The 24,235-nt window shown below is 39.7% G+C and overlaps 1 protein-coding gene across 3 annotated transcripts in view; it reads right to left on the bottom strand.

The window, feature by feature from the left end:
* The window catches only part of SPHKAP (SPHK1 interactor, AKAP domain containing), a 123,512-nt gene that overhangs the window by 11,713 nt on the left and 87,564 nt on the right, over positions 1–24,235 (bottom strand). For 2 of the 3 annotated variants that reach the window (XM_067740321.1, XM_067740319.1), the window contains exons 6-9: positions 23,912–24,167; positions 18,201–21,969; positions 3,526–3,711; positions 1,607–1,693 (exon numbers count right to left, since the gene is read on the bottom strand). In XM_067740321.1, coding sequence (XP_067596422.1) covers positions 1,607–1,693; positions 3,526–3,711; positions 18,201–21,969; positions 23,912–24,167 — 4,298 coding nt within the window. The remainder of the gene's footprint in view (positions 1–1,606; positions 1,694–3,525; positions 3,712–18,200; positions 21,970–23,911; positions 24,168–24,235) is intronic. The other variant, XM_067740320.1, reaches the window with a different exon arrangement.

Raw genomic sequence — 24,235 nt, 5'->3', positions numbered from 1 at the left:
TTACTGGGAAGATGTAGTAGGCTGGGGGTGGTTTAGAACTAGATACTCATAATGGAAGTGAGGATTTCATTAAATATAGTCATGTTCAACATCTGAAGTGCTTTCACATAGTGAGTACTTATTAGGGAGATTTGTAAATAGTGGGAGGACTCAATTAATGCTTTTAAAATAAGAGTATATGACCCAACAGCTGAAAGGAAGTGACCATCTTGGGAAGCCCATGGTTGTTCTGTATTTTTGTCTGGTCTAGAAATTAAACTGCAGGTGCTCTTAAAAATGTGTCTCTATGCGAGAGGATTCTCCCTTATATTCTCTGTTACTGCTAAGATCTGGCTAATCCCATTGTATTCCTGATGTCGAGAGAAAGTGTAATTGTTCTTTCATGAACACCTAATAATTTGTAGAAGAATGGCCAATTTCCCAAGGGTCTAGATTTTCTGCTAGATCTCTATCCAAGTGACATAAGTGAAATGACATATGGTAGGTACAATTTCTACTACTATGGAGCTGCAGAATGCTGATATGGGTAGAGGTGGTCTTGGTTTTCTCTATCTGTAGTCTGTGGGGTCCTAGGCTCATACTGGGGAGAAAGATGGACAAAATACCTAAACAAATGTTTCCTGTAGGAGAAAAATAAATTTACCCCAAAGTGTTTTTGTTTGTTTTGCCTCCTTTAAAAAACAAATCAAACCCAAGATAATGTTTATGTTCATCTCTACCTGTGAATGATGGCTGTGTGGAACAATAAAGAATGCACTGCGACCTTTAATCACTGAGAAATATTCCCGCAGGCAGGATACCTGATTAAGTAGTGAAATAAAAATGATTTAGCTATAGATAATAATTGAAAAAATAGATCAGGGAGCAACTTTAGTCCTATACTTTATTTTCATTTTTCTGAAATTTCAGAAATCTCCAAATAATAAGTCATAATGGTCAAAAATAGGTTTCAATTCATTTAATTTTCCAGGACAATCACAAACTCTAGATATAGTCCTGACCTCATGTTGCCCTCCCTTTATGCACCATATTTTATGACACACATATTGTACTTTTTTCCCTTGGTCTTTTAGAAGGTCCTCATATTGTGGGGAGCATATATAAAAATGACACGTTCCACCACGGTGCCATTTGGTATTAGACTCATTAGTGGCAATAATCCCAGGTGTCTACAAGTAAAGGAAAAGCCATTCACACTATATTCTATTGAACAATAGTCTTTGCTGGTTGGCATAGTACAATTTAAATGGATTTTTGTTTCTCTGTGACCAACTAGGTAAAATGACATATATGTGTGATTATATGGATAAGCATTATCCAAAATGATTATATTATATTATATATATGTTTATATATATATATATATATATAAACGATTATATTATAGGGGGCAGAATTGAAATCCAGAAGGCAGGTGGTGGGAAGGGTGAGGCTACTGCAGACCTGAGTTCTTACTCCAGTGACATGAAACCATACATGTCTGGGAACCTCAGTAGGACAGACATGATGAAACCAGTGGTCGGGAACAACTTGAATGATCAAAATGGATGGCCAGATGGAATCAGAGTAGTGGTCTCACAATCACTGCATCTCAGTGGCTACTTACTTAATCATGGGAGAAGATGGCATGCTTTCCTGATAAATGTCCAGGTCCATAATGCCAAGACTGCTAGTGGCACTACTGTTGCCATTGCTGACAAAGCAAAAGTTTACATATTAATGCCAGTGTCCACAACCTGGCCACACTGCTGACACTGCTGCTCCACCATTCTAAGAGGTTCTTCCTTTGGTCCCCAGAAGAATACTGCTTAGTGTCTAGGACTCCTAAATTGATCTTTATTTCTGACCAAATCAGGGGAAAACACAACAAAAGACATTTTTGGCTCAAGCCAATCATCATCATCATCATCATCATCGTCATCAAGGTTTCGTAATTTCTGCAGTGGTCATACCTGGTGGACCACACCTAGTGGGTGACAACCAGCATGACTCCTTTCTTCCCCATCCTAGTGACAGTAAGCATGTCTATCCATCAGCAAGAGACTCCTTGAGTATACCTCCAGAGACTAAGATACTTCTGAGAACGCTGGCTGAGGGGGAAGATACGGGAATGCTTATCTGCCTGCTTCTTGGCTTTTGACAGAAACCAGCGATGCATGTTCTCTTTTCCCTTTGCCATTCGGGGGATTTTTGTCAGGGATATTCCACAGGACATGCATTTGTCTCATTTTTTTTCCTGAGGGACTACAGAATTTACAAGTACAAAGTTGGGCAATGCCAGAGTTTTATAACTCTATCTTAAAATCTTTGAGAAGTAGCAACACCTGATGCTTTGTGTGTTGTAGAGAAGGAGGGATCACATATTGCAACATTTTTGTAGGATGCACAATCAACATATGGTCTAGTTACTAGCCTGGAATTTGTTTACTGAAACACAGAATAGTTAAGCCCATTTTTAGGTTCTTGTAAAATGGAATGCATCCAATTTCACCAAACTCACTATATTTCCTCATACCTTCTCTATTTTCCAATGACGTCTCTTCAAGTAAGGTTTTCAAAGAGTGAGTGCTGGGATATCGTGTAATGGGACAGTCTTCCGTCAGGAGTTCCATGAATAAGCAACTAAATCCCCTCATTTCAAATTCCGTTCTTGGTTTTCGTGTGGGGTACTGAATGTCTTCACTGATTGAAATCTGATGACTCAAACATTGCTCTGGAGGTAATTAACTGTATAAACTTATGCTAAGTCCAGAGATTCAAATTCTCTTTGCTTTCTATCTCTATAGGATAACATTTCCCACCAGTTTTTTGAAATTTTAGATAAATCGCTTAACATTGTGAAATTTTCCTAAGTCTAAACAGACTGAACTGTCAGAAGTAAAATTTTCAAGGAGCCATACAGCCAGATGCATCGGAAGCCCACTTTCCAACTGGCCTTTCTGGAAAGTCTGTGGACTTGTTGGCCCAGTATCAAATAAGATTTTGGGTAGAAACATGAAGATTCTTTTCATTCTCACCTCACAAAGGACTAGTTTTTAGTTTATGTCTCCTGATTGGCTCAGGTCCTCCCAAATCTGATCTCTCTTTAGCACCTCTCTAGCTTTTCTAGAGCAACAATACAGAGGGCAGGCAGAGAAAGGGGAGGAACAGTCAGGCCAAACAACACAACACAGTATGGAAACGCCTCATGTAAACCCAGCCTGTCTTGCATCTGAAATACAAATGAACCAGAAAGAAAGTATCAAACACACCAGGTGTAATAGCAGCTCTTCTTTAAAAACTCACAGTTGTCATCATTGAATGCACTAGCTGGAGCTTGCAGAGAAGGGAACACAGATGACTCTCAACCTTGGCCAAGCTAGTTGAAACCATAACTGGATATTAAGATAGCTCTCAGCACAAATTATGACGGGTAGTCTTTTCTTTTTGTGCTATTAGGGACCCTTTGCAGAGAATGCTTAAAATGCATTTCTGGAATCTGTGTTGAGACCTGTTTCCCTGGTAAGTCATTTAAAGAGCAGGTACCTCATGGATCGCTCACTGAGCTGCAGGAAGCTGCTGGTGTCATCTGGGTTTTCTTCCTCATTGGCGAGCTGGGACCAGCTGTCCGTGCTCTCTCCACTGCTGCCGGGGGGGTTGGAGAACTCATCGGGGGCTCTGCCTTCTGTTGAGACTTCAGCCTCTGGTACATCTCTGGCATCAGGGCTGTCACTGTAGAGGGTAAGATATTACTAAGAGTGCAGGCACAAGACTGACCTTTTCAGGGGAACCTCACTGCATGCTCTGTTGAGCATGGATCTCTGCCATAGTCAGCAGGATGTCCTAGGACATAGATGGAAACTTTCTTTTAGGCTAATCCTCTGCCGATGCCCTAGGTCCCACTTTGCCTTTTCAGGATTACTCTCTATCAGCTTTCTTATTTCTTCATTTGATCTCTTTCTACTGACTCCCTCCATTCATTTAAAAAACATGTTGAAGCAACCTGGCCTGCATACATAAGAATTATTGAAGGGCAGTGGTGTTTAAAATAAATATACCCAGAGCATCCTTCCCCTGAGATTACGATTCAGGGGTTCTGCAGGAAGGCCCAGAAACCTGCATTTTAAACAACCACCCCAGGTGATTCTAATGCAAGTTCCATATGGACGATGTTGGGAGAACAACACCCAGCCCAGTTCTAGTGGTTTACAAAACCATTTTGCCTGTAAATGCCTCTATACGTATTTTGTACTTGCAGCCGCCTTTTTTTTTTTTTTTTAACCCCATCCTCTCCCTCTGAAACCTCTGATTTATGTCAGCATCACTTTTCTGGATGAGCACCTTTTTATATCAAGCATTTAACCTTTGATCTGACAAGCTTTTTTCTTTGAAACCTTTCCTCGTTGGCTTCCCATGAATTTCTGCCTTTCTGGACACTCCGTGCCTGGAACCTGGTTCTCTCTTTGTCCTTTAAACATAGTATAGCCAGCTCTGATTGATTCACTGCCCTCCTTTCCAGTCTGTCCCTATGCAGTCTCATCTATTCTGCCTGTGAAAATAGCTTCCAAATCTGAGCTCCAGGCAGGGCCCCTCTTCCTGATTCTGGGGCTCTTTTCCTCAGTTGGTCTTCGAAACATCTCCAATCTGTCTCACTAACATCTCAGAATCGACCTATATAAAACAAATTCTAATTGCCCTCCCATCCTCTTCCTGTATTTCTTATTTCATTGACTTTTCTGAGTGTCCGGGCTTAAAATCTTGCAGAAAACTTCTGATTTCTCCTTGACCTTTGCATTCAATCATTTGCTATGTTTTCAGTCCCATCTCTAAAGTTTCTCTCACATACTTATCTCTGTCTCTGTGCTCAGGTAGTTATGTTAATTGATGTCTTTCTAAATTTCTAGAATTTAGATTTGGAAGGAACCTCACAGATTTCCTGTAGATTAGGATGCCAAAGCCCAGTGAGGTGGAATGATTTACCTGAAGTTACAACAAGAGTTGGTACCAGACATCGGATCTCAAGTTTTGAGACTCCTGGGCACTGAACCTTGACTTCTTGCCTGGACTATATTGTGTCAGCATCCTAACAGTTCAGCCATGATTATTCTTCCTCTTTCAAAACCTTCTTCACACACATGCCAGGTTAATGTTAATTAACGTTCTCAAGGCATATCTTTGGCCTTTCTTGTCAAAAACCTTCAAGAGCTTCCTAAAGCTAAACTCTTTCCTTCACGGTCTTGCCTTGCCTATCCAGTTTTATCTGTCTGACTCTAGTTCATTACTGAGTAAAAGCAGACTCTCTGCTTCTCCTCAAATGTGCCATACATTTCCTGCCTCTTGACCTTTGCCCCGTTGCTTCCTCTGACCAAATGCTGGAGACCAGGGTGCTTTGAGCACTGTTCCTGCAGTCCAGTGCTGTAGCTTCCACTTCTACCACATGTCGTCTATTCAACTTGGACAAGTTAATAAAACTTTCCAAGAAAAATAAGAATACTAACCTCATAATGGTTTTTGGAAGAAATAAGCTAGAAAATAGAATCATTTAATGCATTTATCTTAGTGCTTGGTATGTAAGTATATATTATTCTTTATTAGTAAATTATATAATTCATTAAGAATCATATGTCTAATAACATTCTTTCCTGATCCTTGTTTCTTACCATTCCTTAGCCAAGATGCTCTCACCTCCCTGAAGTCGTCCTTAATCTCTCTCACTAGGGCCATCTCTCTCTTGAATGATCAAAGCAATTAGTCTGTCTTTCTTTCTTTTTGGTAGCACTTAATGCTCCCTAGTTTGCAGTCTAGTGTATATACCATACATTATTAAGAGCTTTTTTACTTTTTTATGTATTTGGAGTAGAGCTGTGAACACATTAAATATTTTTTAGATGAATATGTTATTGTTAAAATTGCCTAGCTTCATAAGTACAACCATATTCAAATTTAGATAGCCCTACCTGTTAAGTCTTATGTGGAAAGATATGAGAAAGATCTTTCTTACACGCTAACGGCATTCTGAATAACTACGGTATTGAGGTGTGGCAGTTTCTGTCACACTCTACTGCTAACACTTGGTGAAAGCAAGTTTTTAATAAGCTTGACTTTCCATTTGTTTGCCTGGCACAGTGACACACACACACAAGTGCTCTGGATTAGAGATCAGACCACTTCTTTTCTCACAGAGCAGCTTGCATTCATTCTCTGTGCCCCAATTCCCTACTGCATACTGCACCTGTAGTGAGGTTTGCACCACAGGAGAGGAACCTCAAAATTATCATGCCTGGACACATCTGCCTCTCTTTTTCTCCAGGGAGAGAGAGAGACATGATGGAGGAGAGAGCACTTTGCTCTAGATTAGAAACACATTCAAATCTTTTCTGTGGAGAGGAGGAGATGGCACTACCCTGGAATGTAATTAAACAGCTCCAGGGAAATGGATCACTGTATCTCTTTAGAAGCCTCTATCTTCAGGGTTAGTATTTGATCAACCTTCAGTCCAGGTGCCAGTGCTCTTTGCTCAGAAAGCCAAATGTACAGAAATGTGAACAGATTCATGGAGACTCTTCTCCACAGGCTCATCAAAAACTAATAGCATAAAGAGAAGGACATTAATGTTTGCAAACAAAAAGCAAGAGTGTATTTCTCAGTTGACAATGAAAAATATGGTAACTCGGTGAGTGGAGACTGGAATGCTTTTCTTGGCCCTTGTGCACTGGCTGTAGAGAGTAATGGCAGCTACCAGTCCACACTGAGAGCTGTCCTCAGATTGGGAATCGCCTTGCCAGGGTTATACCCTATCCCACTGAGCACCCCAATGACCAGCTGACACAGAGATATAAAAGTCCACCCTTGCCTCAATTTGCACTAAACATGACAGACCATCCCAGCTTCAGGGTTTCCTATAGGATGCGCTGTGCCCTCAGGTGCAAACATATTTGGGGGGGACCATCTCCCTCTGTCCACTCTTGTCTTTCCTTCCTTCTTACCCATGTATGTACACTTTTCTCTGGCGAGCACTCCTTAACAAATTATATATATTTGCCTGAACTCTCCTTCTCAAGGTCTGTTCCCAGGAAATACAACTTAAGACACTTGATCACTTTTATGCAAAACATTTGATCGGTTACAGAAAGATCTACATAATTTTCCTCAATCTTAGAATTAGTGCTGTTATCCTTTCTCCAAAAATGGTTGTACTTTTTACAGTATTTGCTAAAATTAGTTCTAGTATAGAGTGTAGAGTTTCAAATGTATAATGTTTTTGGTGTGATTAAATATCCCCTTGATATATGAATGAATTACATAGGTAATAGCACACCAAATATTGTCCCTAAGATTCCTTCTCAAAGTATCTGTACAGGTGCCGTTTTGAGGTGTGGCTGTTTCTAGTGTGATCTGTTGCTAACATTTGGTGAAAAGAGATCCTTAATAAGCTTGATTTTTCTTTCAAAAATGTTGAGATTTTTCTAAATTGAGCAGATAGAAAGGGGAAGAATGGATGTAGCCAAAGGAATATTCACTGAATTTAACTAAATTCAAATGAAAGATAAGTTAATTCACTGATGACAAATAGAAACAATATACATATTCCCCAAAGTGGAAATGAGGCAAATACTCAGCACAAAGGGGAGGGCTCCTAAACCATTTGTTTACTTGGTTAAAAAATAATTTCCTGGACTAATTCCTTACTGAATTAGGACCTTATGTTATTAAAAAATTCATTATAGGATATTCCTTACTAAATCAGAAGTTAAATCTCAATGATTGACATTAAACATCCAGCTTAAAAATGAATCTGTCAGCATATTTTATTTTATCTCAATTTCCCACTCTATTTACAGTAAATCTCATATCCCATGTCACATAACTAGGGATTCAGAATGAATAGTGATTATATCTAAAACACTAGTTTCCATTTTCTTTTGAGGGAAATTTATAGGTTTGTTCATTTTTCCCAGACTGAACCAGAAAGGAAACAGAAAATAAAAACAGACCACTCACAAGCACTGAATTTGAGACTGTGATTAAAAATCTTCCAACAAACAAAAGCCCAGGACCACATGGCTTCACAGGCGAATTCTATCAAACATTTAGAGAAGAGCTAACACCTAACCTTCTCAAATTCTTCCAAAATGTAGCAGAGGAAGGAACACTCCCAAACTCATTCTATGAGGCCACCATCACCCTGAATCCAAAACCAGACAAAGATGTCACAAACTACAGGCCAATATCACTGATGAACATAGACGCAAAAATCCTCACCAAAATCCTAGCAAACAGAATCCAACAGCACATTAAAAGGATCATACACCATGATCAAGTGGGTTTTATCACAGGAATACAAGGATTCTTCAATATACGAAAATCAATCAATGTGATAAACCATATTAACAAATTGAAGGAGAAAAACCATATGATCATCTCAATAGATGCAGAAAAAGCTTTCGACAAAATTCAACACCGATTATGATAAAAAACCCTGCAGAAAACAGGCATAGAGGGAACCTACCTCAACAAAATAAATGCCATATATGAAAAACCCACAGCCAACATTGTTCTCAATGGTGAAAAACTGAAAACATTTCCACTAAGATCAGGAACAAGACAAGGTTGTCCACTCTCACCACTATTATTCAACATAGTTTTGGAAGTTTTAGCCACAGCAATTAGAGAAGAAAAAGAAATAAAAGGAATCCAAATCAGAAAAGAAGAAGTAAAGCTGTCCCTATTTGCAGATGACATGATGTTATACATAGAGAATCCTAAAGATGCTACCAGAAAACTAGTAGAGCCAATCAATGAACTTGTTAAAGTAGCAGGATACAAACTTAATGCACAGAAATCTCTTGCATTCCTATACACTAATGATGAAAAATCTGAAAGACAAATTAAGGAAACACTCCCATTTACCATTGTAACAAAAAGAATAATATACCTAGGAAAAAAACCTACCTAAGGAGCCAGAAGACCTGTATGCAGAAAACTACAGACACTGATGAAAGAAATTAAAGATGGTACAAACAGATGGAGAGATATACCATGTTCTTGGATTGGAAGAATCAACATTGTGAAAATGACTATACTACCCAAAGCAATCAACAGATTCAATACAATCCCTATCAAACTACCAATGGCATTTTTCACAGAACTAGAACAAAAATTTCACAATTTGTATGGAAACACAAAAGACCCCAAATAGCCAAAGCAATCTTGAGAAAGAAAAATGGAGCTGGAGGAATCAGACTCCCTGACTTCAACTATACTACAAAGCTGCAGTAATCAACACAGTAGAGTGCTGCCGCAAAAACAGAAGTATAGGTCAATGGAACAGGATAGAATGCCCAGAGATAAACCCACGCACATATGGTCACCTTATCTTTGATAAAGGAGGCAAGAATATACAATGGAGAAAAGATAACCTCTTCAATAAGTGGTGATGGGAAAACTGTAAAAGAATGAAATCAGAACACTCCCTAACACCATACACAAAGATAAACTCAAAATGGATTAAAGACTTAATGTAAGGCCAGACACTATCAAACTCTTAGAGGAAAACATAGGCAGAACACTCTATGACATAAATCACAGCAAGATCCTTTTGACCCACCTCCTAGAACAATGGAAATAAAAATAAAAATAAACAAATGGACCTGATGAAACTTAAAAGCTTTTGCACAGCAAAGGAAACCATAAACAAGACAAAAAGACAACCCTCAGAATGGGAGAAAATACTTGCAAATGAAGCAACTGACAAAGGAGTAATCAGAATTTACAAGCAGCTCATGCAGCTCAATATCAAAAATACAAACAACCTAATCCAAAAATGGGCAGAAGAACTAAATAGACATTTCTCCAAAGAAGATATAAGATTGCAAACATGCACATGAAGGAATGCTCAACATCACTAATCATCAGAGAAATGCAAATCAAAACTACAGTGAGGTGTCACCTCACACCAGTCAGAATGGCCGTCATCAAAAAATCAACAAACAATAAATGCTGGAGAGGGTGTGGAGAAAAGGGAACCCTCAAACACTGTTGGTGGGAATGTAAATCGATACAGCCACTATGGAGAACAGTTTGGAAGTTCCTTAAAAAACTACAAATAGAACTACCATATGACCCAGCAATCCCACTACTGGGCATATACCCTGAGAAAACTATAATTCAAAGAGAGTCACGTAGCACAATGTTCATTGCAGCACTATTTACAATAGCCAGGACGTGGAAGCATCTGTCCATCAACAGATGAATGGATAAAGAAGATGTGGCACATATATAGAGTGGAATATTACTCAGCCATAAAAATCAATGAAATTGAGTTATTTGTAGTGAGGTGGATGGACCTAGAGTCTGTCATACAGAGTGAAGTAAGTCAGAAATAGAAAAACAAATACCGTATGCTAACACATATATATGGAATCTAAAAAAAAAAAGTTCTGAAGAATGTAGAGACAGGACAGGAATAAAGACACAGACATAGAAAATGGACTTAAGGACACGCGGAGGGGGGAGGGTAAGCTGGGACAAAGTGAGAGAGTGGCATAGGCTTATGTATACTACCAAATGTAAAATAGATAGCTAGTGGGAAGCAGCCACATAGCACAGGGAGATCAGCTCAGTGCTTTGTGACCACCTAGAAGGAGGGTGGGAGGGAGATGCAAGAGGGAGGGGATATGGGGATATATGTGTACATATAGCTGATTCACTTTGTTGTACAGCAGAAACTAACACACCCATTGTAAAGCAATGATACACCAATAAAGATGTTAAACAAATAAAAAAATAATAAAAAATAAAGAAAAATTTCTTTCCTAAGCACTTTAGCTCTATACATACGTTTTTATATGATATGTTTTCCTTTTCATTCAATTAAAAATTTAATTTCCCTTGTGACATTCTTTGACCAACTTATAATTTAGAAATATTTTCAAAATTTTTTGGGGTGTGGATTTCCCAGGCATCTTTTTGTTACTGATTTTTATTTTAATTCCATGTGGTCAGACAACATATTCTATATGAGTTTAATTCTTTTTAAATTTTTTTAAAATTCTTTTTAAATTTATTAAGACTTGTTTTATGGCCTAATGGTCCATCTTGGTGAATGTTTCAAGTGTACTTGAAAAAAATGTATATTTTGCCATTTGGTGGCATCCTTAATACATGTTAATTAGGTCAAGTTGATTGAGAATGTTACTCAAGTCTTGTAGTATATCCTTATTGACTTTCTGTCTACTATTCTATCAGTTACTGAGAGAAGAGTGTGAAATTTCCAACTGTAACTGTGGATTTGTCTATTTCTCCTTCCAGCTCGATCAGATTTTGTTTCATGTAGTTTGGAGTTCTATTATTTAGGTGATTACATATATACATTTTCCATGTGTTCGTGATGAATTGGCCCCTCTATCATTATAAAATATCCCTCTTTACTCCTGATAAAATTCCCCTGACAAAATTCCTTATCCTGAAGTTGATTCTATCTGATATTAATATAGCTACTCCATCATTCTTATGATATTTCTTTTTCCATTCATTTAGTTTTAACCTATCGCTTATTTTATATTGGAAACACATTTCTTATAGATGGTTTATGGTAGGGTTTTGCCTTTTTATTCAGTCTGACAATCTCTGCTTCTTATTGGAGTGTTTTGATCATTAAAAAATTAATGTAATTATCAATATGCCTGGGTTTAAATTATTATCTATTGGTCCCATTTATTCTTTGTTACTTTTCCCTCTTTTCCTGCATTTCTCTGGATTAACTAAGTAATTTCTACCATTCCATTTTATCTCCAGTATTGACTTATTGGCTTTTTGTTTTACTTTTTTAGTAGTTATCTCAGGGTTTACAGTATGCATCATCAATTTGTTACAGTCAATTTTCAGATTACATTATACAAATTCACTTAGACAGGAAGACTTTTACACTTCCATTTCCTCTTCCTATCATTTGTGCCATAATTGACGTGTATTTCAGTCCCACATGTCATAAAGCAATATTTTTTGTTTTAAATAATTATCTCTTAAAGAAATTTTAAAATTAACAAAATATTTTGTATTTACTATTTGTGGGATTCTTTGTTTCTTTGTGTACATCCAAGTTCCAATCAGCATTATTTTCCTTCAGCCTAAGAACTTCCGCTAACACTTCTTATTGTGCAAATCTCCTATTGGCATATTCTCTAAAATTCTGTTGTATAAAAATTACTAGTTAGCTTTATTTTTTAAAATAGGCTTTATTTTTTTTCAAGCAGTTTTAGGTTAACAGTAAAGTTAAGCGGAAAGAACAGAGAGTTTCCATGTCCCCTGCCCACACGTGTACATAATAACCTCCCCCACTATCAACATCCTGTACCAGGTGCATTTGTCACAACTCATAAACCGAAATCAATGCACCATTTTCACCCGAAGTCCACCATTTACATTAGGGTTCACTTTGGTGTTGTACATTTTATGGATTTGGACAAATGTATAATGACACGTATCCACCATTATAGTATCATACAGAATAGATTCACTGCCTTAAAAATCCTCTGTGCTCTACCTATTCATCCTTTCCTCCCTCCTAAACCCCTTGCAGCCACTGATCTTTTCACTGGCTCCACAGTTTTGCCTTTTCCCAGAACGTCATATAGTTGGAATCATATAGTATGTAGCTTTTTCAGATTGGATTCTTTCACTTAATAATGTGTATTTAAGTTTCCCCTATGTCTTTTCATGGCTTAATAGCTTATTTATTTTTAGTGGTGGATAACATTCCACTGTCTGGATGTTCCAGAGCTTATTCATCTATTGAACTACTCAAGGAGGTCTTGGTTGTTCCCAAGTTTTGGCAATTATGAATAAACCTGCTATGAAATCTTGTGTGCAGGTGTTTTGTGTGGGCATATGTTTTCAACTCATTTGGGTAAATACCAAGAATCATGATTGCTGGATCATATAGTAAGAGTATGTTTATTTTTGTAAGAAACAGCCAGGCTGTAATCCACAGTAGCGGTACCATTTTTGCATTCCCACCAGCAATGACTGTGAGTCCCTGTTACTTCACATACTCACCAGCATTTTGTGCTGTCAGCGTTTTGGATTTTGGCCATTCTCATAGATGTGTAGTTGTATCTTATTTTTGTTTTAATTTGCAATTGCTTAATGACATATGATATTGAGCATCTTTTCATATGCTTATTTGCCATCTGTATATCTTCTTTGATGGGGATTCTGTTCAAGTCTTTTGCCACTGTAAATTTTGGATGACAGTCCTTTGTCAGAGATGGTCTTGGGGAACATTTTCTCCCAGTCCACAGCTTGTCTTCTGGTCTCCTTGACAGTGTCTTTCACCGACAAGAAGTTTCTAATTTTAATGAAGTCCAGTTTATCAATTATTTCTATAGGTCATATCTTTGGTGTTGTATCTAAAAAGTCATTGCCAAAAGCAGGGTAACCTAAATTTTCTCTTACGTTCCTTTCTAGGAGTTGTATAGTTTTGCCTTTTACATGTAGGTCTATGATCTATTTTGAGTTAATTTTTGCTAATGGTGTTAGAGTTGTGTCTAGATTCATTCTTTGCGTGTGGATGTCCAGTTGTTCCAGCACTGTTTGTTGAAAAAATTATCTATTTTCTGTTGTATTGCCTTTGATCTTTTACCAAAGATCAGTTGGCTATATTTGTGTGGGTCTATCTCTGAGCTCTGTATTCTGTTCCACTGACCTATTTATTTACCCTTTTACCAGTATCACAGTCTTGATTACTGTAAGCTTTGTAGTAAGTCTTGATGTCAGGTAGTGTCAGCCTGATTTTGTCTTTCTCCTTTAATATTCTGGTTATGCTGGATCTTCTGCCTCTCTGTATAAACTTTAGAATCATTTTATCAACATCCACAAAATAAGTTGCTGGGATTTTGAATGGGACTGCATTGAATCTATAGATCAGATTAGAAAGAATTGGCATCTTGACAATATTGAGTCTTCCTATTCATGAATAACCTTTATTTTTTACTAGGTAAAAAGCACTAGGTTGGGAGTTTTATTTTTCCTTCAGCACAGTAAAGATGTCATTGTTTGTCTTTTAGTTTATATTTTTTGCGGTAGAAAGCTGCAACTTTTATTTTTGTTCTCCAGTATGTAAGGTTTCTTCTTCCTTAGGCTGCTTTTAAGACTATTCCTTTATCACTGGTTTTTAATAGTTTGATTGTGATGTACACTGATGTGGTTTTCTTTTTGTCTGTTCTGCTTAGAGTTCACTGTACTTCCTGATTTATAAGTTTATCATTTTCATCAACTTTCATAATCACGTGTACTTTAAATTTTGAAGCATATTTATAATAGTTATTTAAAGTCTTTGTTGGTTAATTTCATCATCTCTGTAATTTCTAGGTATATTTATATTGAATAATTATTGTCTCAGTTATGGGTGACATTTTTCTGCTTCTTTGAATGTGTAAAATCTTTCAGCTTAATTGGACGTTAAGCTGAAAATTTATATTGTTGAGTGCTGAATTTTGTTGTCTTTCTTTAAAGACTATTGGACTCATTCTAGGTTAAATTAGCTTCAGTTCAGCCTGATTTTTCAATGTTTCTCTTCAAGTTTTGTTAGGGCAAGCTTAGATCAGTTTTTATTTTTCAGGGATAGTTTAGCCCTAATTCTACGGTATGATTTCTTTCAGGGTCTCTGCTAAATCCTGCATATGTTTAACATGGTTTCTCCACTGTGGCTGGTTGGAACTAAACTTTTCCTAGTCCTGTGTGATCCTGTGGCATTGTTAGCTTACAGCTTTCTAGCTTCATGGGGTTTCACCTATACATGCATGGCTTAGGGTTCAGTAACAGACTCGAGGGGAGCCCTCTACAGACTTCTGGAGTTCTTTCTCTGATAGCGCCCTCCAATCTCTCAATCTTCAGCTGAGTGACCACTGAGTTCTGCTCAGATTTGTCCTCTTTGTACTTCTTTCTGAAAAGGGAATCCAGGGGCTTCCCTGGTGGCGCAGTGGTTGAGAGTCCGCCTGCCGATGCAGGGGACGCGGGTTCGTGGCGGGGTCCGGGAAGATCCCACATGCCGCGGAGCGGCTGGGCCCGTGAGCCATGGCCGCTGAGCTTGCGCGTCCGGAGCCTGTGCTCCGCAACGGGAGAGGCCACAACCGTGAGAGGCCCGCGTACCGCAAAAAAAAAAAAAAAAAAGGGAATCCAGGCAGAAAGTTGGACTATTTTTAAAGCTCACCATGTTTGTTTTCCTTATCTCAGAATGCTGCTTGTTGTGAAATGTCTGACAACAGTTGTTTCATATATTTTGTCCACTTTTCTAGTTATTTACAGAGGGAGAACAAGTTCAGCTTCAATTACTCCATCATGGGTGGAAACAGTAGTCCTTTCACATTTATCTTTTGTTATAGTTTTCTCTGCAGATATGCCATTAAAGTTTTGATTCCAATAATCTAATGTTAAATAATTATGTTCATATCTAGCAATATTTAATTTCAATGATTATACTTATCTCTTGTAGTAATTAACTGACTTTTAACTCTACCTCATTCTATTTTTTTTTTTTTTTTTTTGGCGATACACGGGCCTCTCACTGTTGTGGCCTCTCCCGTTGTGGAGCACAGGCTCCGGACGCGCAGGCTCAGCAGCCATGGCTCACGGGCCCAGCCGCTCCGCGGCATGTGGGATCTTCCCGGACCGGGGCACGAACCCGTGTCCCCTGCATCGGGAGGCGGACTCTCAACCACTGCGCCACCAGGGAAGCCCAACTCTACCTCATTCTATTTTGATTGCAGTTTTTTCCCACTCCTGTTTTGTATACCTTAACTTTTCAAATATTTAAAATATGTTATATTCTGTATCTGAGCATCCCCACGTCTGCAGTCTTTGCTAGCGATAATTCTACTTTGATATTTGTGAGTCTTTCTTATAGTGCCTTGATTCCTGTGTATCTTGAAATTTGAAGTTCTGAGCCTATATTTGATAGGCATTATCTATCGAAATCCTTTGAGACTTGGGATTAAATATCAAGAGATTTATTTTTGCCTCTGCCAAGGTCTCACAGTGTTGTTAACCTAAGATTGCTTTAAGGTAATTTACCAGTTTGTGGTTTCCTATATCACGCAGATGGTGCAAATTAGAACCCCAAACATGCATTAAGGCAAGCTGTGTTTATAAATGCTCAGGGGAATTTCTCTTCTACTCTGAGCTCTGCTCAGAAAGATATGTTTTCTTACCATGTCCTTTTTCTGGTGGGTGGACTAGTTTCTAGCTAGAACACCACAATGCTAGAGATACAAGTCCTTCAGTTCAATTCTTCATTTCGTTGGCACCCTTTGTCTCTTCCTTTAGGTCTCGTCTCAAATGCCAACATCCTGTCTTAAGTGGCCACTTCCCCCAAAAGGTAACTCTCTACCACATTCCTCTTTTTATTCTCCTCTCATCACACTCTACATCACACACTTTTTCCAAAGGGTTTTTCCATGCATCTTGTCTGTCTCTCGCACTGGTGTGCAGGAGCCATGGAAACAGACACTAAATCTCTATTTTCTTCTGTGCTTGCAGCCCCAAGGGCAGTGTGTATCACAGGTGAGCATGCAAATATTTGTTGGATGAATAATTATTTTTCTTGAAGCAAATATAAATGAATACACGACATAAAATATATTTCTAAAAAATTTATGTTAGGTCTGTGAGTGCAACATGTGAATGCTCAAAATTCTCAGTTTGGTGTTTATTACCTTGTGGTCTCAAATTACCAAAAAGTTAGGTAATTGCTTTTCAAAAATCTCAGAGAAGGTGGCTGAGTTAAGAACACATCGCTGCTCACCAGTAGGATAATATTTTCCCCCAAATCAAGAACTGGGTTATCCTAAATCACCCTTAAGCTCTTTATAATTGATATAATTTGGTACCTGGACAAATGTGCGAGCCTAAAATACAATAGGTATTTTTATTTGGGCCTGCCATGATGAATTCTGAATTCTGTTTCAAATAACAAGAAAGTAAAAAAGTAAGAATGTGATTTTTATTTCATCATGTTGAGATTTTATGAAGTTGTTAGTAAGAATTATGAAAATGTCCCTCAGAGAATAGCCTAAAAATATCTTCAGGACGTGACACCTTCCCACTTCCAAACAATCAAGAGTGCCTGTATCATTTCCCTCTCTCTTGTGTATAAGAGGGTAGGAAGTCTTTCACAGGGAATTGAGTTCCATGTTTAGCTATTTTGACATGTCAAATCCCCTGATAACAACTCTGAGCTTAGAAAATGTGATCTAAATATAACTAATTTCCCCTTTTGCAAATCCTGAGAATTCTGTAGTTTTAATAAAATTCTCACGCCGTTCATAACAGGTTTCTCTTGGGAAAAAGATCTCCTGGAATAAAGGCAAACATATACCTTAACCCCAAACAACAACAACCATAAAGTAAACATTTATTGAGTGTTTATAATGGCCTAGGCACTGAGGTAAGGGTTTGTGTACATTTCTTTATTTAAACCTTAAGAATCTTCTTATGATGTAATTATTACTATTATTCCCCCCAACAGGTGAGTAAACTGAGGCAGAGATCAGCAAAATGGCTTAGAGTGATGGTTTCAAGGTTATTTAGTGGAGATCATGTTTCATAACAATTCTTTATATTGCTCCACAAAGAAAAATATATTCAATACTTAGTCCTTATCTTTTGGAAAAGGATTCAGCTCTCAAATTTCTAAGGCTGATGATGTTGTTTTGCACTTATGCTACCATGGTATACCATGCATCTAAAGGGCCAGCACTCTGGGACATGGTGTCCTTGCAAAGACCTTTAGAATAAGACAAAAAAGAAAAACTTAAGAGACCCTGGAGAAAAATGATACCAAAATATTTAATGTCAGATTCCAATATTAAAATTTATTTACATTTAACTGTTTTTAAATGGACAAGTTGATGTAATTTTCTTATTTTGCTTGAAAACTGCCATGAATTAATTTCAGAAAGTAGCATTCTATGGGAGATTAACTGTAATGGGGAGAATGATACCTCATTTCTTCTGTTATATACATAAATCAAATTTGTTTTAGAGATTATTTAAAAAACCTTACATCTTTCTATTATAAGTGCATAGTAACCCAGGGAGGTCAATTACTATCTCAGAAATTCAGTTCTTGTGTCAGTAAGCCCCTAAGATTTAGAATAAATACTAATTAAGATGCAAACTCCAGTCCCATGCACCCTACCTCGTCTAAGAGGTCATTGACTCACCTAGGGTTTTGGCAGGAATTCACAGTAGTGTCTCCACCCCTCGCCACATGTGGGACCTTTTCTTCTTTCAAACACTCTTCTGCTTCCTCTAGGGGGCTGCGTTTGGAAAGGACGTGTTCAGGTTCTCCAACACATTCTTCTCTCTGATCTATTTCAATCTGAATTAAAGGCACTTCCCTTGAGCAAAGTGATCGCCTGGTGTGGCTTAGAAGGACAGCATCCTGGCACGAGGAAGTTTCCTTTCTAGAATCTAAACTGTTGTGATTTGCAAGAGGCGCAGCTTTGCTTGGAGACGACAGTGGGGGATGTTTGCTTTCAGTAATGGAGTTTTTCCTCGGGCAATCAACAGGTTCCTGAACAAGCAGAGCTGGCCCACTTTGCACTCTGCTCGAAGCCAATCTGCTTGCACACTTCTCCACCTGCAAGGAAGAGTCACCGGAAGCAGGCTCAGCATCAGCTGCCCGGGCGTCGTCCACTATAATTTTGTTCTTCCGCATGAGGGCTTCGATTGAGTTTGCCCACGTCTCGTGAATTAACATGTCTGTGATCTGATCGGCCCCACCTCTCCGATACAAGCAAGAGTCAGATTTGCAGAGACCCGATGAGGAAGAGCTATTCCCCTGCTGTACGCTGAGGAAATCTTGCTGGCTGTTTTGAGCAAAGCCATCTAAGGAGTTGGCTTTGATGGGCACGTTCACCGTCAGCCTGGCGTCCAGGGATCTGCTGTTGGGCATGGATGACTGTCTGTAACACACCAGGGATCGCAGAGAAGGCGACAGCAAGCCAGTCGTCCAGTCCTGGCTGCTTCGTCCGGAGGAGGCACCGTCTTTGTTCTCTCGTTCAATGTCCCTCAACATGTACCTATAGAACTCCTCGGTGATGCTCTCGGTGCTGGACTGCTTTGAGGGACAGCTTGGCCTCACACTGAGGTGGTCATTTTTCCGGCAGGCCTGTTGCATAGCTGAGTTCAGAATACTGCTGGCATTCTTGCCTGCGTAGTAATCCAGCAGTAACTCAAACCCTCTTCCTTCATTTTCCATCTGGTTCACCATGAACCTGGAAAACTCATCGGTGATGCTCTCACAGCTCGACTGCTTGGAGACGGAGCTGGCCCTGCTAACTGGCTGGCTTAGGGTACTCATTAAACCCAGGCTATTCACATACGCCCCGGCGTTAGAGTCCTCCTCTGGAATGCTCTCACAGCTGGAGGCCTTCAGCCGGTTCCACCTGTCTCCACTGAGTAACCGACTCCGAGGATAGCTCTGGGCTTGCCAGACACCGTCCACCATACAGAACTCTGTGAGGTTCACGATCTTGGCTGCCACTTCGTCTGCAAAAGTGTTTACAGAATCTGGGATGTCCTCAAGGTTCATCGACTCGTCCACAACCCTGTTCATCAGCTTCTCTTTAAGTTCCGGGTACTCATCTGTTTTCCTCTTGATCTCGCTGAGTCGTGGTGGCTTGTGTTTCCTCACAGTGGCCCCACCGGCCTGGCTCTCTTTCTTCCTCTTCAAGGATCGGCAGGATACGTTGGGGGTAACCAGAAACTCATTCCCTCTTTTCCATGCACAGAACCAGGGTTGTTTTCCATTGGAGTTGTCAAGGCAAATCGCTGCTATTTCAGTTGCCATGGAAACAATGGTCTCTGCTAATTCTTCTGCAAAGTCTGCAATGCAGTATATGTCTGGGTGTTTTGCCGGTAGCAGGGATTGAGCAGGAAGCAGCAAATCGTTCCCTAACAAAGACAGGTTACCTTGAACTTCATTGTTTAGAGGTGAGGCACAACTGTACTTTTCTGGAGCATTTGGATTGATGCTGTCCTCAACGTCCTGGGAACTGATGTACTTGCTGACGCTCGGTGTCATTTCTCCCTCTGAAGGGGCTCTGCATTCATTCTCATTGTGACTGGATTGTTGATGAGGGATTTTTGTATCCTCTTCCACCACTCCCTTCAGATATATCTCCTTGGGGGATGTTTTAACAGACTCTCTGGGAATACAGGACAATTCAGGTTGCAGTGTGGGGTTCTGGAAGAGGCCTGGCTTCTCTGGGCTCTTGCTTTCTTGCTTTGGACGCTCATCATCTACAAGATCATTGATAACAAGACTGGTGCTCTGCAGGTTGCTAAGTGGATGGCTGCTGGCGTAGTCAGTGGCCTTTGTCCATGCTTGACAAGTGGCCTGATCAGTTGGCTGAGAGTCTAGTTCGGTTTCCCTCCCTCTGACGGTCTCCTTAGAAAGGATGGTGGGACATTCACCAAGCTGTACAAGGCAGCTCATCTTCTTGAAAGTGACGCATATCACATTGAAGAGCAGCTGATTTGTACTTTCCATTAAGGCGTCCAGGGTTTCAGATGAGTGCCTGCCATTGCTGGGGTCGATTATTTTATTCTTCTGGTGAACTTCATCAATGGAATGCTTCAGGATAACATTAGACAGGGTCTGTGCCAGTTCATTCCCAAGGACATTTTCTGAGCACAAGGTCTGAGGCTTTGAAACAGTTTCTGTGATTCTCCTATGCATTGATTGCATGAGGTCTCCAATGCTGCTGTAGGCATCAGGTCTTGTTAAGACCAGAGTGGCCTCCTTGAGCAATGCCTCTGCAATGGCTTCATTCCCCAGCTCCATGCTCTTCCCGGTCACTGAACCACAAAGTGGGGGGACTGCTGCAGACACCTCAGCTGCAGACAAGAAGCCACTTGAAGCCATAGGGCACTTCGCCTCTCTTGCTTCACCCAGGCCACAGACAGCAACAGCACTTACCACCTGAGTCATGCCACACAGAGCAGATGGGAAGGAATATTTGCTGATGGAGTGTTCCTTGAATACTTGAGATGACTGAGTTTGCACCGGTTCATTTCCTCCCAGTGGGTGGTTTGAAACCAGGGATTCTTGCTCCATTTTGAATCTTTCTGTGGCCTGTGGACTGGAGATGGTTCCAATCACAGTGGCCGCACAAGCTAATGCTACTTCTAGAGCACTCTGGGGGTGTTTGCTGGAGCTCTCTCCAGAGAGGATGCCTGAAGTTTCAAGTGAGACTTGTGTCTTGGGCCCTGAGGAGATACCTGGCTCAGGGCCAGCAACGCTGCCTTCTGAACTCTGAACAATGACAATTTTGGGGAGTTCATTCCATGACCGAGGGACCACGATATCTTCTGTGGAGTAACCACTGGGGAGCAGTGCACTTCCTAGAGAAACACTGACTGCAGAGTCCTGGGGCAGCGTAGGCTGAGACTGAGATAATCGAATAAAAGCATCTTGCAGCACAGATTCTGCTAAATTCGTAGCATACTCGCCGGTTGTGCCTTCTCCATCTTTTATGGGAAGAATAGAGTTTGTCCCGTCTTCATGGTCTCCTGGGTCTAAACTGCTGTCATGCTCAGAGAAAGTACCACATGCAGAAGGTCCATCTCTCTTAACCATCCTCGAGAAATAAGCATTGCCTGGAATACATAGTGCCTGTGATTCTCCCTCTTGACCTTTAAAATTTTCTGAATAATAATCATTTGTGGATGGCTTATCATTCCCCACAACTTCACCTTTCCACTCTGATGGCTTGGCTGAGGGATCTAGACTCTGCAAACTTGTATCTTCTGCCACGTTTCCCAGAGATCCTTCTGTTTTAATCAATGGTGTATGATATTTGCTAACATATTGATCTTCCAAAGCATAAAGTAACTTTTCCTTTTTGTAATTCCATTCCTCCTGAGTGGCTTCCTTTGGCTTTTTATTTTCCAAAGCATTGTCTGAGACATTTATATTTTCATAACCTAGTGAAGAGAAAATGAGGGCCACTATTACTTTTTATTTATTTTCTTTTTTAAGACTTCATTTTTTTAAGAGCAGTTTTAGGTTAAAATTGAGACAATATACAGAGATTTCTCATATATCCCCTGCCTCCACACGTGCGTAGATTTCTCTATTATGAGCTCCTCCCGCAAGAGTGGTACATTTGTTACAATTGAAAAACCCATAATAACACATCAGAATCACCCAGAGTCCACAGTTACCTTAGGGTTCATTCTTGGTGCTGTACATTCTATGGGTTTAGACATGTATAATGGCATATATCCATCATTACGGTGTTGTACTGGTTTCACTGGCCAAAAAATCCTCTGTGCTCCACCGATTCATCCCTTTGACTACCATCTGCACCCTTGCCAAACTCCTGGCAACCACTGATCTTTTTTACTGTATCCATAGTTTTGCTTTATCTAGAATACAGGCTTTTCAGATTGGCTTATTTCATTTACTAATATGCATTTAATTTTCCTTCCTATCTTTTCATGAACAGCTTGTTTCTTTTAAGTGCTGTATAATATACCTGCTATTACATTTTAGATAGCAGGTTTCCATGAGTCTAAAATAACATTTAATTCCTAAAGATGCTTTACAGAATCAGGTATCTTTATTTTTTTTTAAATAGCATTTTGAATGTTTCTTTAAGAAAAATGAATCCGAAAAGTCTTTTGAGTTTCATTGTGGACTGCCACTCAACAAAGTGGCTTTCAATGTGGGGTACAAATGCAAGTGCTAGCTAGAGTGCGGGAGGGCATTTGGGAGCTGAGGGCTGGTCACCATGTTTCAGGGAGAAAGTAACACAGACAATTGTGTCTTGAAGCTTCCCAGTGGGTACAGGAGGAGAAGGGAGGACGTTCAGGTCACCTAAATCATGGCCTTGTTGAAAGAGTTATTCTAAAGTTGGCACAGGATTTGCCCCAAGGACAGTGGCAACAGCATATGGGGTATCCCTTCCTCTGTGGGAAGAGGAACCCATTGTTCACTGAGCTACAGACATAGACGTAGAGAATGGACCTGTGGACACGGAGGGGAAGGGGAGGGTAGGACGAATTGAGAGATTAGGATTGACATATTACACTACCATGTGTAAAATAGATAGCTAGTGGGAACATGCTATAAAGCACAGGGAGCTCAGCTTGGTGATCTGTGACCACCTAAATGAGTGGGATGGGGTGGGTGGGAGGGAGGTCCAAAAAGGAGGGTACACGTGTATACATATAGCTGATTCATTTCATTGTACAGCAGAAACTAATACAACATTGTAAAGCAATTATACTCTAATTAAAAAAAAAGAATGAATAAATGAAAGCTAAGCACTTTCCTGGGTTATTTCCTTCTGTACTGACAACAATAAGAGTTAAATATAATAAATATGTATGGTTAAATGATATATATATATAACAAACATATGGTTAAATATAATAGTGCTAAGAGCACTGCTATACTCCCAAATTGTGGACAAGGAAACAGGGACTCAAAAAGACTGGATAACTGGCCCCAGGTTTCACAGCCTCAAAGAGGCAGTGCTAGGATTCAGGTCAATCTAACTCAGTTTCAACTAATACATGGTTTTAATGGAAAATTTAGGGACGTTAACTTTCCTCCAAGTGATAGTCTCCATCTCTTGGCAGGCAGGAGGATTTTGTTTGAAAACACATAGATTTCCTTCAGCATCCCTAAGGCATCTTTAGGGAGAATGGGGCCATCTAACCATTAAATCTGTTAAAGTGCCTCTGTCAGCATCCCCACTAGTGTTTTCTTACTCTCTCTCCCTCTTTAAACTCCTTAAGTGAAGGTTGTGATGTGTCAGCCAAACTGATGTGGCCTGAAACTTTTCTGAAATTTAACCCAGACATTTTTATACGGTGACTAATTTCAGGATGCACATTCGTTTTATTGGAAAGTTCTCACCGTTCCTATATTCTTCCACGTCGCTTTCCTCCTCCAAGTGCTCGGATGCGGTAAGAAAGTCTTCTTCAATTGAAGACAAGGAACAGTTTGTGTCATCCTCCACTTTTAAGATGTTTGTTTCCAGGTGGAGCTGCCGCTCCTGCACCAGTTCCAGACCAATCAAAAATTTGTTGATTTCAAAGATGATGCAGTTGGTACTGTTTGGTCTGTTCCCTCTTGCACACTGGACCAAACAGATATCTGACAACCAAGGACACTGAAAGCAGAGAGAGAAAAAGGCATTTGTTAAAAGAGAAAATATAAAACCATCCCCTCTGACCTTTC

Source organism: Pseudorca crassidens, chromosome 6 (assembly GCF_039906515.1).
Source record: "Pseudorca crassidens isolate mPseCra1 chromosome 6, mPseCra1.hap1, whole genome shotgun sequence".
Classification (NCBI taxonomy): domain Eukaryota; kingdom Metazoa; phylum Chordata; class Mammalia; order Artiodactyla; family Delphinidae; genus Pseudorca; species Pseudorca crassidens.
The sequence above is the reverse complement of the archived record's forward strand: the minus strand, read 5'-3'. Positions and strand labels throughout refer to the sequence as shown.